The sequence below is a fragment of the Melospiza georgiana genome, chromosome 3, assembly GCF_028018845.1.
Source record: "Melospiza georgiana isolate bMelGeo1 chromosome 3, bMelGeo1.pri, whole genome shotgun sequence".
Classification (NCBI taxonomy): domain Eukaryota; kingdom Metazoa; phylum Chordata; class Aves; order Passeriformes; family Passerellidae; genus Melospiza; species Melospiza georgiana.
The window spans coordinates 100,271,194-100,283,422 of record NC_080432.1 but is presented as its reverse complement, the minus strand read 5'-3'; the positions used below and the strand labels follow the sequence as shown (position 1 = coordinate 100,283,422).

At 41.7% G+C, this 12,229-nt stretch overlaps 1 protein-coding gene across 1 annotated transcript; it reads left to right on the top strand.

Moving 5' to 3' along the window:
* Nucleotides 1-3,201: 3,201 nt before the first annotated feature.
* LOC131081661 (glutathione S-transferase 3) lies at nucleotides 3,202-12,229 on the top strand. The gene is made up of 7 exons (XM_058020904.1): nucleotides 3,202-3,310; nucleotides 5,642-5,748; nucleotides 7,576-7,627; nucleotides 8,363-8,495; nucleotides 9,646-9,787; nucleotides 10,792-10,923; nucleotides 11,460-12,229. The coding sequence occupies exons 2-7, from the start codon at nucleotides 5,662-5,664 to the stop codon at nucleotides 11,601-11,603; spliced, it is 690 nt and encodes a 229-aa protein (XP_057876887.1). The 5' UTR covers nucleotides 3,202-3,310; nucleotides 5,642-5,661; the 3' UTR covers nucleotides 11,604-12,229.

Sequence of the window (12,229 nt, the reverse complement as noted above, 5' to 3'; positions counted from 1 at the left end):
AAGTGTGCAGAAATACTAATCTTACTGAGCTCATTGTGTGATCAGCTCAGGAAAATAATTTATTTATGAGACTTAAATCCAGCCTAAAGGGATCAGAGCAGGTGCATTTCTCAGCTTCCAGCCATTTCACAGGAATTGAATAGTTTCTGTGTCAGTGAGATCCTCTCCATGGGATCTGCCAGCACAGAAAAGGGGCAGCTGCTGTGGTCGAGACTGAGAACATATTCTGGCCTTTTCAGTGCTTCCCATGGTGAATGTGTGGGATTTTGAGGAAACTGTACCCTAGGGTAGGCTGCTGGCTCAGTGCTACAGGGGGAACCACAGGGAGCACTGCTCACTGTTTGCTTTTATAGGCTCAGCCCACAGTGAGACAGTACAAGACAAAGAATGAACAAAAGTGTTCATGAAAGACTTACACATTCCAAAGACATCTTGTGTGTCCTGCTGCCCTATTATCTGGGCATAGCAAATACTAACTCTATACCTAACTGCTTCCACAGCAATGATGCCAATGCTTAGCAGTAAAGTAAAGCAGCCATTTGATTTCTAAAGTGCACACTGATGGGTGTCTGTGGGTAAGTAGAAAGGGAAATATGTATATTTGTCATAGAACTGGAAAGACAGTTGTTTCTCTTGGAAAGAAATACCTGTATTTATGTCAACGTATCATTTAATTTATTTTATCACCAGGTAATTTGTCTCAAGAATGAACACCCTGAACCTATCCCAGTGTCCCTAGACCTACGTAGGCAATGCAAGTAGTCTGGTCTGTACGCTTAGTTCCTACAAGTGGAAGGAGACAAGTCATGAGAACAGGCAGCTGAGGCTTGGATTCATCATCCTAAGTGTGAGCTCCTTTGTTGTGAGGTGACTCACCCCTGGTGAGTGAAAATCATGCCAAAAGAAATCTGTATCATTTGAGAGCACACTAACATTCTGGAGATACCTGAGTGTCTACTGAGGAGGGGGACAACTCTGAGAGATTTAAGTAGTGCAGGATGAATCTGAACCTGGCCTGTAATCTCTGAATATTTATCAGGCCATCAGTGATTCTCTTGACTATAGCATTCAGGCTTTAGTTGGTCCAGTCAAAAGATTAGAAAAGTAAGTTGTACTTATAATTTTCTTTTTTTATATATCTCCTGCTTTCCTAAGTTAAAGCCTTTTATTTTTGGGAAAAAAAGCTAATAATCCTGACATTGAGAATCACAGCTAGTTTTAACTTAGTGAGACAGAAAATTAGCTAGATGTAATGGCTGTATCCTTTACTCAAGCACATTCTTACTGAAGCTGGAAAAGTTCTTTTTGAGCAGGATAGAGCTGAGTTTAAGTATTTTACTGTGCTGTCCCTGTGCAATACAGATATGGAGAAGATGGAGGTCTTTATATATATACTGAAATCTGGACAAGCAGCATATCTGAGAATTTATGACATGTAACCTACTACTTTGTGCTTTAATATTTAGCATCTTTGTGGAAAATGTTTTTAGAATTGTACTGTTTACATTTTCTCAGGCATAACACGTAATAATAAAGGAGTCTGACAGTGGATTCATTTACCCCTGTAATCCATATTTTCCAAAAAGCAGTGTGTAAGTGCCATGATGTTTACAAGAAGAAAAAAAAGCTAGAAAATCCACTCTCTTGGTGTTCCTGTATCTGATATGGTTGTTGATATGAGGAGGATGTTCCACAATGTGAGGAGGAAAATGTCTACTGAAAGAACATTTTAGAACTTAATATGGAAGGAGGAGGTGGAATTGTCAGAGATGTGGAGAAATAATGGTTCTTGTTTATTCAGTGTTTTTGTTCAGAAGCATTCTAAATGCTTGTTTCATTCCTTCTGTGTCAAATGTCCTGCCCAGAATAAAGTTATCTTTGAGGAAGCACTGACTGACTGACTTGTTCTTTTATTCATTTTTTAATGAAAGCACTTTAGTTTTTTTTTGTTTGGTTGAGTTTTTTTTAGTTGGGGTTGGTTAGTTTTTTTTTTTTTAACAAGCTACCTTGGAGGGACACTGCACATTCACTGGCCACATGGTTTGAGTGTAAGCATGTAATTTCTGCAATACACTGTGAGCTCCCTGTGAAACTGATTGCTTAGTCTTCCTTGGCTGTCAGCTCCTCTGAAACTGCCTGCCAGACTGAATTGCAGTATGCATAACAGGAGGACAGGCAGCTGAACTAGATTGTTGTGGGTCCCTTTCTAAGGGAAATTATTCTGTTCTGTTCCTGTTCTGGTGTTCTGTGTCTTGTGTCACTCCTTTAGCCTTGTCCCCGGCTTTCAAGGCAGCAGAAGCTGAAAATAGTTTATACTTTACAAACCCAGCCCTTTTGTTAGCTGTTTAAGTGGGCTGACAAGCACTTGCACAGGTGAAGAACTAAGTGAAAAATACATTTACATTTGCAAGGATTCCAGTTTTACCTGGTGGGAAGTGGGGGAGGGAGGTGGACATGATGGGGGGGGTGGAGGTGTGACATGAGTAGCTCACGGATTTGTAGGTGGGTGAGGAATTGAAGAAGTGATACAGTGAAATAAAACAATCTGCATACACGCTCCTTCCCACACAGAATGTGCGTATAGAGCACAAAACAATGGCAAACTGCCCCATGCAGCGCCTCACTTGGATGTGTCTGCAGTCTTGGAAGCTTGACTACCCTACGTTCTCCTACAAATGGACCTTGAGCTTGTTTGGAGGTTCTAGCAGGGGAGCGCAGCTACCGTATACCCTTGACCGATGAACGGTACCGTCTCTATCGGGGAGGTCGTCCTCTTCGACCGAGCGCGCAGCTTCGGGAGGGACGCACATGGAGCGTTGAGGGAGGAAGGGGACACCCGCCTAGCCAGCCAGATCAGCCGAATCAACCCTGGCGATCAATGGGGTGACAGATGTCGCAGCCAGATCGCCCTCACATCCAGGCAATAAATGCTCCCCACCATGTATTTATAGCTCAGTACAGCCGGCGCCTTTTACGTCATGGTCTGGAAAACGGCCCAAAACCCAATGACACAACGCACGGAATCATCACTACGCAGCGACAAAACCACCTAGAAAAACCAGTTCTTAACCCAGTTAAAAAATTTTAGCGAAATTCTTTAGGGTGAGATGTCTTTCCAGAAGGCTTTGCGAAACTTGCAAATTTACGGCTTCCCATTGGCGGCTGCTCCCGTGGCCTGGGCGGGGAGGGCGGCAGGCGGGGCCGGCGGCTGAGGCTGCAGCTGATCGCGGCTGCGGGCAGGGCCAGCCCGAGTGCTCTGCCTTGGGGCGTCGTGTGCTCGCTGGGCATCCCCGTTTAACCCTGCGTGTGTGTGAGTAATGTGGGCCCCTGGGATTTCCCTCTTCCTGTTCCCCCGGCAAGCCGTGCCCGTGGGCGCTTGGCTCAGGTGAGGCGGGGAGCCGGGACTGTGCGGCGGGCTCGGGCCTGAGCCGTGGATCCGCTCCCGGTCCCGGGCTCCCCGTGTCGCAGCGCAGACCGCTCGTCATCTCACGTCTGCCAAGGGCTTGTCCCCGGGAGGGGAGGGAGCCGATGGCCCCGGGGCTGCTGCCTGTCACACGCTGCCCCCAGGCTGGTGCTGCGGGTGCAGAGTGGAAGCGCTGCTGGGCTGCTGAATGCAGGCAGGGAAAATCGGGCCCCAGAGCCCTGGATGTGCGGGACGTGCCAAGCACAGCTGCTCCCCTGGCCCTCTTCACCGATGTTCTCCTGGGCCGTGTTCTCCCTGCGTGGGAGCGATCGCTTCTTGCACTGATATTCATGTTCCCTCGTTGCCCCGTTCGCACAGATGGCCTTCGTCAATCACAGCAAGGGAACAAATTTTTCACAAAGTCCATTTTCCTGTTGAGGTGTCAGTCAGGCTGAGGGCAATGGACAGCAACCTACCAGTAATTGTGGCTCCTGGCTGCAAATTGCCACTTTACTTCTTTCTGATAAACGGCAGAGAAGGGAGAAGCTCTTTGCCCATCACCAGGGTGCTCTTTCCATCAGATTTTAGTTCACAATTTGGACTTTCTCTTGCAGTATGACATAGCAGGCTCGGTCCTAGGAACCTAGAATGCTACAGCTCATTTCAAAGTTTGTTGATCCCCTGGCATTTAAGAAGATGTTTTTTATAAAGTATTACAAAAGAAGCACCCATCATGCCTTTGCCTTGAGGTGTGTTGGGCATCAGTGACCTGCTTATGTCCTGTGACCTGTTCACTTGCCTGCTAAGAGCAGGTCTCCAGAAGTGCCACTGAGGAAGAGTGACTCTTCTGTTTCTTTAGTTTTTTAAACTGCAAGTTAAAAATCACCCTTGGCTTTTTTCTTCTTTCTTTTTGGAAGTAACTGTATTACAAGTAGCTCCTGTTTAATTCTGTTGTTTTGTGTAGTTCACAGTGATACTTTTCTAATTCCCTGCTATATTTATCAGCGATAGAGATAGTACTTGGCAGTGTTTTAGTTCCCTGTCACCTAAGAGCAATCAGAGGCTCCTGAGCAGGCAGGGGTGGAAATAGCCAGGCTCGTTTGAATTCCCATGGCATGATGCACTCTCATATTTTGTGTTCTCTTTTCATGCCTTTTGGCCAACAAGCAGATCACTTTGTGCACGCTCAAGGTCTTTTTTCCCTCTGCTTATGAAGGGGCTCTTGGAACATCCGAAACTGGAGGTTATTGTTCACATGCCAAGAGCCTCTTTTCCAGAATTACTGGAACTATGGATTGAAGTGACAATAAATCACCTTACAGAGGGAAAACAGCTCTCACCTGCAGCGAGGACTTGCTGTAAGGGAGTTCTGCATGTGAAATGCCATTGTGATTACATTTGATTGCTCTTTTGGTGTATGGCTGTACAGCAGAATCCAGTTCCTGCTGAGGCCTAAACAGTAGTCTATTCAAAAAACAATTAATAGCCTCATTTATGAAGTCATTAAAGAACTAAAATGCTGCTTGCAAAGCAGCATTGGATCATCTGAAAAGTCCATGAAGTTTTGCATAGCAACAGGGTTTATTAATAGAAAGAAATGCAGCCTGTAGAAGGATAAGTAGTGCAACACTCTGAAACTCTGTATTTTAATCTGGATTATTACAGAAGAAACAGGCCATTGTTCTAAGTTTCTACTGATCCTCATATTGTGATATTTTTGAAGTTTCTACTGATTGCTGGATCACCACAGCTAGAAAAAAAAAGTGAGAGGCTTAAAAGTACATTCCCATGCTTCACCCAAATGTGTAGAAATAATGTTTAGATACTTTTGGCATTCCTCGATACAAGGTCTGCCAGTTTTGGAAACTTGGTTTCCTGCCTCTTCTCCTTGATCAAGACTTGGCTTTTAGTGGTGTCTGTGTAACTTCAGTGCTAAAACTTCTATTTTCTAACCATTTTAAGATTTTTCTTCATGGTGATTTTTCAATTTTTTTTCTGTTATCTCCTACTTAGCAATTTGATGCTTACTTTTCCTGAATTTCAGGGGGATGAAAAGTCTACAGTTTGACTTGACTGGGCAGCAAGAAAATCAAATCAGTTTAGACTGAAACTTTGCGAAAATATTTTGTCAAAAATAAGGTTAAATTTCTGTTGCGTGAGTGACCAGTGAACCATTATTCCAGCTGCCATCAGATTTCTGTATAATTATTAGCTTACTATCTCTTATAACTCTTTTAGATAACAGAAAGTTTGAAGTCATGTCCACAAAACCAAAACTTTACTACTTTGATGGAAGAGGCAAGATGGAATCGATTCGTTGGTTGCTGGCTGCAGCTGGGGTCGAGGTTTGTTTCAGAGTTTTTAACTTCTAGCTGCACATTGGTAATCTTGTCTTTGAGGCAGATCACATGTTATCAGTCAAAAAAGAAAAGGCATCCCAAGATGCAATAGTAAATGAAGGTTGGCTGTTCAGTGTAATTAAATACTTTTACTTCAGGCACACAAAAGCATGGCTTCAAGTTGCATGTTTTCTGAGCACTGACACTGTAAGCAGTGGCACTTGCTTAACACAGGAATGTGCAATCCTTAATTAAGTTTAATGAGTTTAATCATTAATTAAGATTAATGAGCCAGAGCTGCTGAGCTGATAGATGTGTTGCTTGCATAACAAGTGTTATCTCTGCCTGATAAAACAGCAATTTACTTTCTCTAGTCTTCCTGTTTTCAGTTGAATGCTCACACAGAGATTTTTGTTTTATTTTTCATTCCACTGGCTGCATCCTCCATAAGCTGTAACACAAAATATTATTGTGTCTAGCATCATTTAGATGAAACTGAGCAGGGTGAAGTGAGCAAATTGGCCCACATGTGTAGGGAAATCAGAAATCTCTAAATACTTAGGTAAAACAGCTAAAACAGCCTTTACTTTTTTCTGATGGTATATGATTTACTTATTCATTTGCTGGCTATCTTGGTGGTAAACTAGTAATATAGTTTGAGGACACAAAGGACTAGTATTTGCTCTGAGTGCCCTCTTTTACACAATAGCTGTTATAATACATAAAGTTACTTGTGAACTGAGCCAAGGAATACAAGTTTTTTAAAAAGACCACCAGTATTTTTTTGAAGGCCTTGCCGAAGACAGAACTGTCTGCTTCCCTCCATCATTTGTTCCTATGTTTTAAGTGCCTCTCTCTTCTTTTTTCTTTTTTAAGTTTAAAAAAAAAGCTGTTGATAAGTACTAATTACTACATTTTTTTCCATGGAATATTATTTTCTCAGCTTCTCATCAGCAGAAACCTGGGTTCTGAATTTTTGACTGTGATCATCCTTGCTGTGGTTGAACATTGGCAGTGTGTTAATGTGCCTGATCTTCTGGGGTTTCTCTACTATAGCAAATCTTAATTACTGAGTGGCACAGATGTTATGAGAGAGGCTGACTGAGCAAGGCATTTAGGGATTGGTAACATCTACCATTTTCTAGGCTCCATGTTGTGCACTGATCACAGACATGTATGGCACATGCAAACACATACATGTAGATGTCTAACTTTGGGGTCTTAATCTTGAACTCAGTTTCTCCATAAGTAACACTGATTGACTGGCCATCCTCAGCCATACTGAGTGCAACTACATCCATCTGATCACCAGCAATTCTGTATCTTCCTGTTTCTCATCTTGTGAATACTTAATCTTCAGGTGTCTGAAGCATGCATCTGTATCAAACCTCGTGCAGGGCGTGCTACTCAGACACTATTTTGTAAATGCTTTGTTTTAACTTCCAAAGAATTTGTTCCTGTCTAGCTCCCAAATCAAAATATCACACAACAGATTTTTTCCACATTCCAAAAAGCATCTTAAGGACAGCCTAGTCAGTATTGCTGATTGTTACATATTATATTGCCTGTTTAATACCAAACAAACCATCCTCACTCCAGTTCTTATTGCCTGTTCTTCTTCTAGAGTTGCCCTTAGCAGCATTTATCAAGTGTGACAGTCCAGGAGATATTGCCAGCACTTCTGTCCTTGGTGTGTTCTCCCTTAGAGCCATATCTGAAATGAAAAGAACCACGATGTATATTCTTTTCCTTTTATGGTGCTTTAAAAGTTTACCTCTTCTAGAAATGTGAAAAGATTCTTATTTCCTCTTCTTCCTCACTCTCTTTTGTCAGTTTGAAGAAGAGTTTTTGGAAACCCGAGACCAGTATGAGAAACTCCTGCAAGGTGAGTCCATGTGAAACCTCAAGAAACGTGTAATCAGACTTAGAGAAGATGTGTGAAGTCTTTGAAGACTTTATGTGTCTTTCTTTCCACCCAGAAGAGTAAAGCTGAGAGTTCTGAGCAGCTGCTGAGGCTGGTTTTTTCCACACATGGACAGATGAAATTGCAAATGAGTATCTTTCCAACCTGCAGGGTTTGCCAGGCCTCTGGATTCTTCTGTTCTCTGTTTACACATCCCACCTGGTCCCACAAACTTAATCATGGGCTTCAGTAACCAGAAAATATGTATCCCAAAATTTCATGTTATGTTCTGATATGGCCTAAAGATTGGTCATAAGAGAGAAATCTGTGCATCTAACATTTGCTTAACATAGTGTTTGAATAATGGTACAGAGGGTTTTTTACATTGTTTAGAACTAGACACTTTTTACTCAGTTTAGATGTTTAGTGTGATTGTCTCTGCTGCATTTCAATTTCATTTCAAAAGCTGCTGTAAACAGTCCTGACTGAAACTTCAGTGAAATTTTTTTAAAGGAAGGATGATAACCCCCAATAATTGTGCTTTTCAGTTTAATTTGTCTACACCACTGTAATTTATTTTTTGCATGGAAGAACTCTAGTTTAATACAACAGCTACCCACAGCAAGCTCACCAGAAAAGCAATGTTCCTCTGAAGACAGCAAGAAATCTGACATGGAGTTATTAGATCAGTTGAATAATGTGTGTCTGTCCTTTTAGGTGGATCCCTTCTGTTTCAGCAGGTGCCCATGGTGGAGATTGATGGGATGAAGATGGTGCAGACCAGAGCCATCCTCAACTACATTGCAGCAAAGTACAACCTCTATGGGAAGGACCTGAAGGAAAAAGCCTTGTATGTAACAGTATTATTCTTCTTGAATTTAGTATAGTAGTTCAGATGCATCTAGAATTAATTGCATAGTTGCACACACACCTGTGCACAATCACCTGTGGGCCTCAGTGATACACAACTTGCAGTGAGCCTGAGAAGCCACAGTTAGATGCAAGCCAATTGATTTGTTCTAACTCAGTTACTTTCCACATAAAAGTATTTGAGTCATGGGTTTATTGTGCCTTACTGAAAGATTAATACAGCCTGACACAGATATTCGAGAGGTGACTGGCATGTAGATGCTGAACTACTTTTGTAACCAGAAAACTCTGGAAAGAAATGGTTAGTTTCTAACTTCTGGCTGCAAAATAAGAGCTGTCATTGATATTATCTGTGGTTGCATGATGTCCCCCACTGCACTGTAAAAAGTGTGTGGTTTAGATCTTTGGGAGCTGGGGAAAGAACAGCTAAAAGCTGTTGAAAAACTATTGGTTTCATGTGAAATAACATCCGTGTGAAATTACATCTTGATGTTGGTTCTGTGAAAAAAAAAGTATGATGGGGTTGTCTCAGTATGTAGCATTTTAAAGTTCCATCTACAGTATAGAGCCTGCTCTGATAGCTCTGGGAAAGGGACAATCCAGAGAAGTGCTATACTGATAATTTAGCTGGATGAAGAACCTGGTATACTACAGACTTCCAACCCCATTATTTATCTGTTTGGCACGCCTTGGACTTTGGATGACACTCTGAAGGTGGGATACATCCAGACAATTAAGTCAGTTGGGAATGACTCCTTGTGGTGCTGTGTGTTTCTTTGGTGATTGTGAAGTGATCTGTAACACCAAAGGTACACACTTAATCTCTGTGCAATCCTGTTTAAACCTGCTCAATGAAGCAAGTAAAGAGCCAAAATCACTACAAATACAAGTAAGACACCCACTAGGACGTATTTTTTTAATTGCAGAAATCATTTCCATGAGGGGGTGTGTTTGAGATTGCTTAAAAAAGCATTGCTCAGATCACACTGCAGCCTGGAAAGGAGTTAGGGGGGAAGGCACCACAACAGGGGGATGGGAAATTCAGTGTTTACTATCCTAAAACAAATATAAGGTGATTTGGCTTGTGAAGATGCCTTCTATTTAAGGTTTTTGTTTGCTTTGGTTTTAAGGATTGATATGTATGTTGGAGGAACTGATGACCTTATGGGCTTCATTATGATGTTCCCTTTCTTATCAGCAGAAGATAAAGACAAACAACATGCTCTCATAGTTCAAAAGGCGACGGGCAGGTATTTCCCAGTGTATGAAAAGGTATGGAGAAGGATCATTTTCTTCCCTGATTCTGGAGGGATAACAATAGGAACACTGGGTGTTTGACCACAACCAGAAGCAGAAGTGTCAGTGCAGTACTTTACACCAGAACATCCTTACTGTCTGTTGGCTGGAGGGGGATCAGAGCAATATCAGATATGGTGGGGTGGGTCAACCCAAGAGACTTTCAATGTATTTTCCTCCCCATGTTCAGGTGAGGAAAGCAGTGATACAGCAGCTTTGATGGACTTCTGGTACCCAGCCAAGGTCAACCCCACCACAGTAATTTGCATTGCAAAAGCAGTGCTAATTGTCTTCTTTGTTTAACATTTCAAATACATCTCAGATGGGTTTTTGTAAACACAGTAATACACAGCTATCACTGCTGACTTGTAGCCATACTGGAATCTTGGTGTTTCTCTAACTGATAATTTGAGAGATAGGACCCAAGAGATATTCTCAATGGAAATTAATATGCATGGACAGGATCATCTAGCGGGAGTAGCTCCTCTCTATTTTAAAGACTAAAGAGAAAACAGTTTTTCACTTTGCAGAGTCTCCTATAGGTGGTTGCCAGGGTGCATTCTGCCCTGTATTCCACCTGTTGCATCTTAGCCCTAATGCTTTAGGCCAATCACCTCTCTTTTATACTCTCTATTTTCCCATTGAAGCTGTAAAAATGTATAGAAAAATCCAGATAAATTAGAATTGAAAGACATGAATACCAAGAAGGTATCTAACCCTATAGTCTAGTACACAAGGTTACCTAGAGTTGTAGGAAGAAAGGATTGGTAAGAAAAACTCTGGGATTTGGTACTCTGGATTTCTGCTGTAAAATGATCAGTGACTGCTGGTGTAGCCTCTGTTCCCCCTGTTAGCTGCATGGGAGAGAAGGATGAAAAGGAGACAGTAGTGTTGTCAAAGAAGGTGTGCCTATGAATTTTGAAAACATGAACCTCAGCTGGCTATCCACACCTGAGTGTTTTCATCTATGACATTTCTAGGTTTTGAAAGACCATGGGCAGGACTTCCTTGTTGGCAACAGTTTTAGCTGGGCAGATGTTCATCTTCTTGAAGCCATTTTAATGGTAGAAGAGAAGAAGTCAGATGTGCTCTCAGGCTTTCCTCAGTTACAGGTACCTTGCACTAACAAGATGCTCATATGGCTGCAAATGTGATAAATTATATTTCACAGTCTGTTCCGTGTAAATAATTCCACAAACATTTGTTACTTTTTCATTGTAGTCTTGCTTTTCCTGCTTTAGGAAGAGCCTTGTAAGATGTTTCATCTAGAGAAACTGTTATTTTTTGGAGTAACCCCTGTACACATCTGAAGAAATGCACCCTTCCCTTTGTTTGACTCTCACCAGTTCTGTGAAACTGCTAAGTGGAAGATATTTTCTGGATCGCAAGAACAATCTGAGTAATGTACATATTAGAAACCACAGATAACACTTCATCCCATATCAATACAAGACAGATGGCTCATTTGTTACTGTGGAAAATGAAGGGGTTGAAGAGAGTGGGAGTAAAATTCATCCACACTTGAAACATATTTCCTGTCTTGTCTCCACATACAGCTTGTTAAAGGATGTTACACAAATCAGTAAAATAGGGGATTTTTTTGTCTTACTTTCTGTTCTTTAAATACCCTGGTGTGTTTGCCTTTTAGGCATTTAAAGCAAGGATAAGCAGCATCCCTGCAATCAAGAAATTTCTGGAGCCAGGAAGCCAGAGGAAACCTGTTCCTGATGATAAATATGTGGAGACTGTCAGGAGAGTTCTTCGCATGTATTATGATGTAAAAGCCAATTAGTTTGCCTGGCTGCAGGCGGTAAGAGAGCTGCCTGATTGCACATGTCTAATGACACTGTGAAAGAAGGCAAAGGGGTGTTCCAGAAGTGTTTCAGTGGAAGAGAGGTCATGCCCTCACACAAAATACAGCAGGCAGGTGTCTTTTATAACACTTCAGTACTAGCCTATTTTCTCCTTCATTCGTCTCGAGATTTTTTTCTGGTAATTTTAAGCAAGTGAAATGGCAGGAAGCACACTGTCTTCCTAGAGACTTTGTGGAACACCAGAAAAGAGAAATGTGAGTTGCTGACTGATAGCTTCAGTGTGTCATGCTACTTCTGAGGACTTTTTTCTAGATCCAGATCAGATTTTTATATGATGATTGCTTCCAATGTAGGCCTTTATTCTTCTTTAATATCACTGTTGGCAAATGGAACAAGTGGTTTTTAAAGAAAGTGGGAGTGAGTTCTTTCTCCTGCCACTTCTACTGGACATCAGTGACTTGTCTAAATGTCAACACTGTGCCTTTGTAACTAAGCTGCACTTTTATTACTGAATTAGGAAATAAACTGACTGCCAAATGATGTTTTTGATTAACTGCTATATCTACAGTACCTGTACTAATCAAATAAACTTTTTATATAGTCA

Bases quoted from the DNA above. Each gene is read 5' to 3' on its own strand.
- LOC131081661 (XM_058020904.1), top strand. From the start codon at position 5,662: ATGTCCACAAAACCAAAACTTTACTACTTTGATGGAAGAGGCAAGATG. The intron at 7,628-8,362 runs GTGAGTCCATGT...CTGTCCTTTTAG, and splicing joins GTATGAGAAACTCCTGCAAG to GTGGATCCCTTCTGTTTCAG. The intron at 8,496-9,645 runs GTATGTAACAGT...TTTGGTTTTAAG, and splicing joins GACCTGAAGGAAAAAGCCTT to GATTGATATGTATGTTGGAG.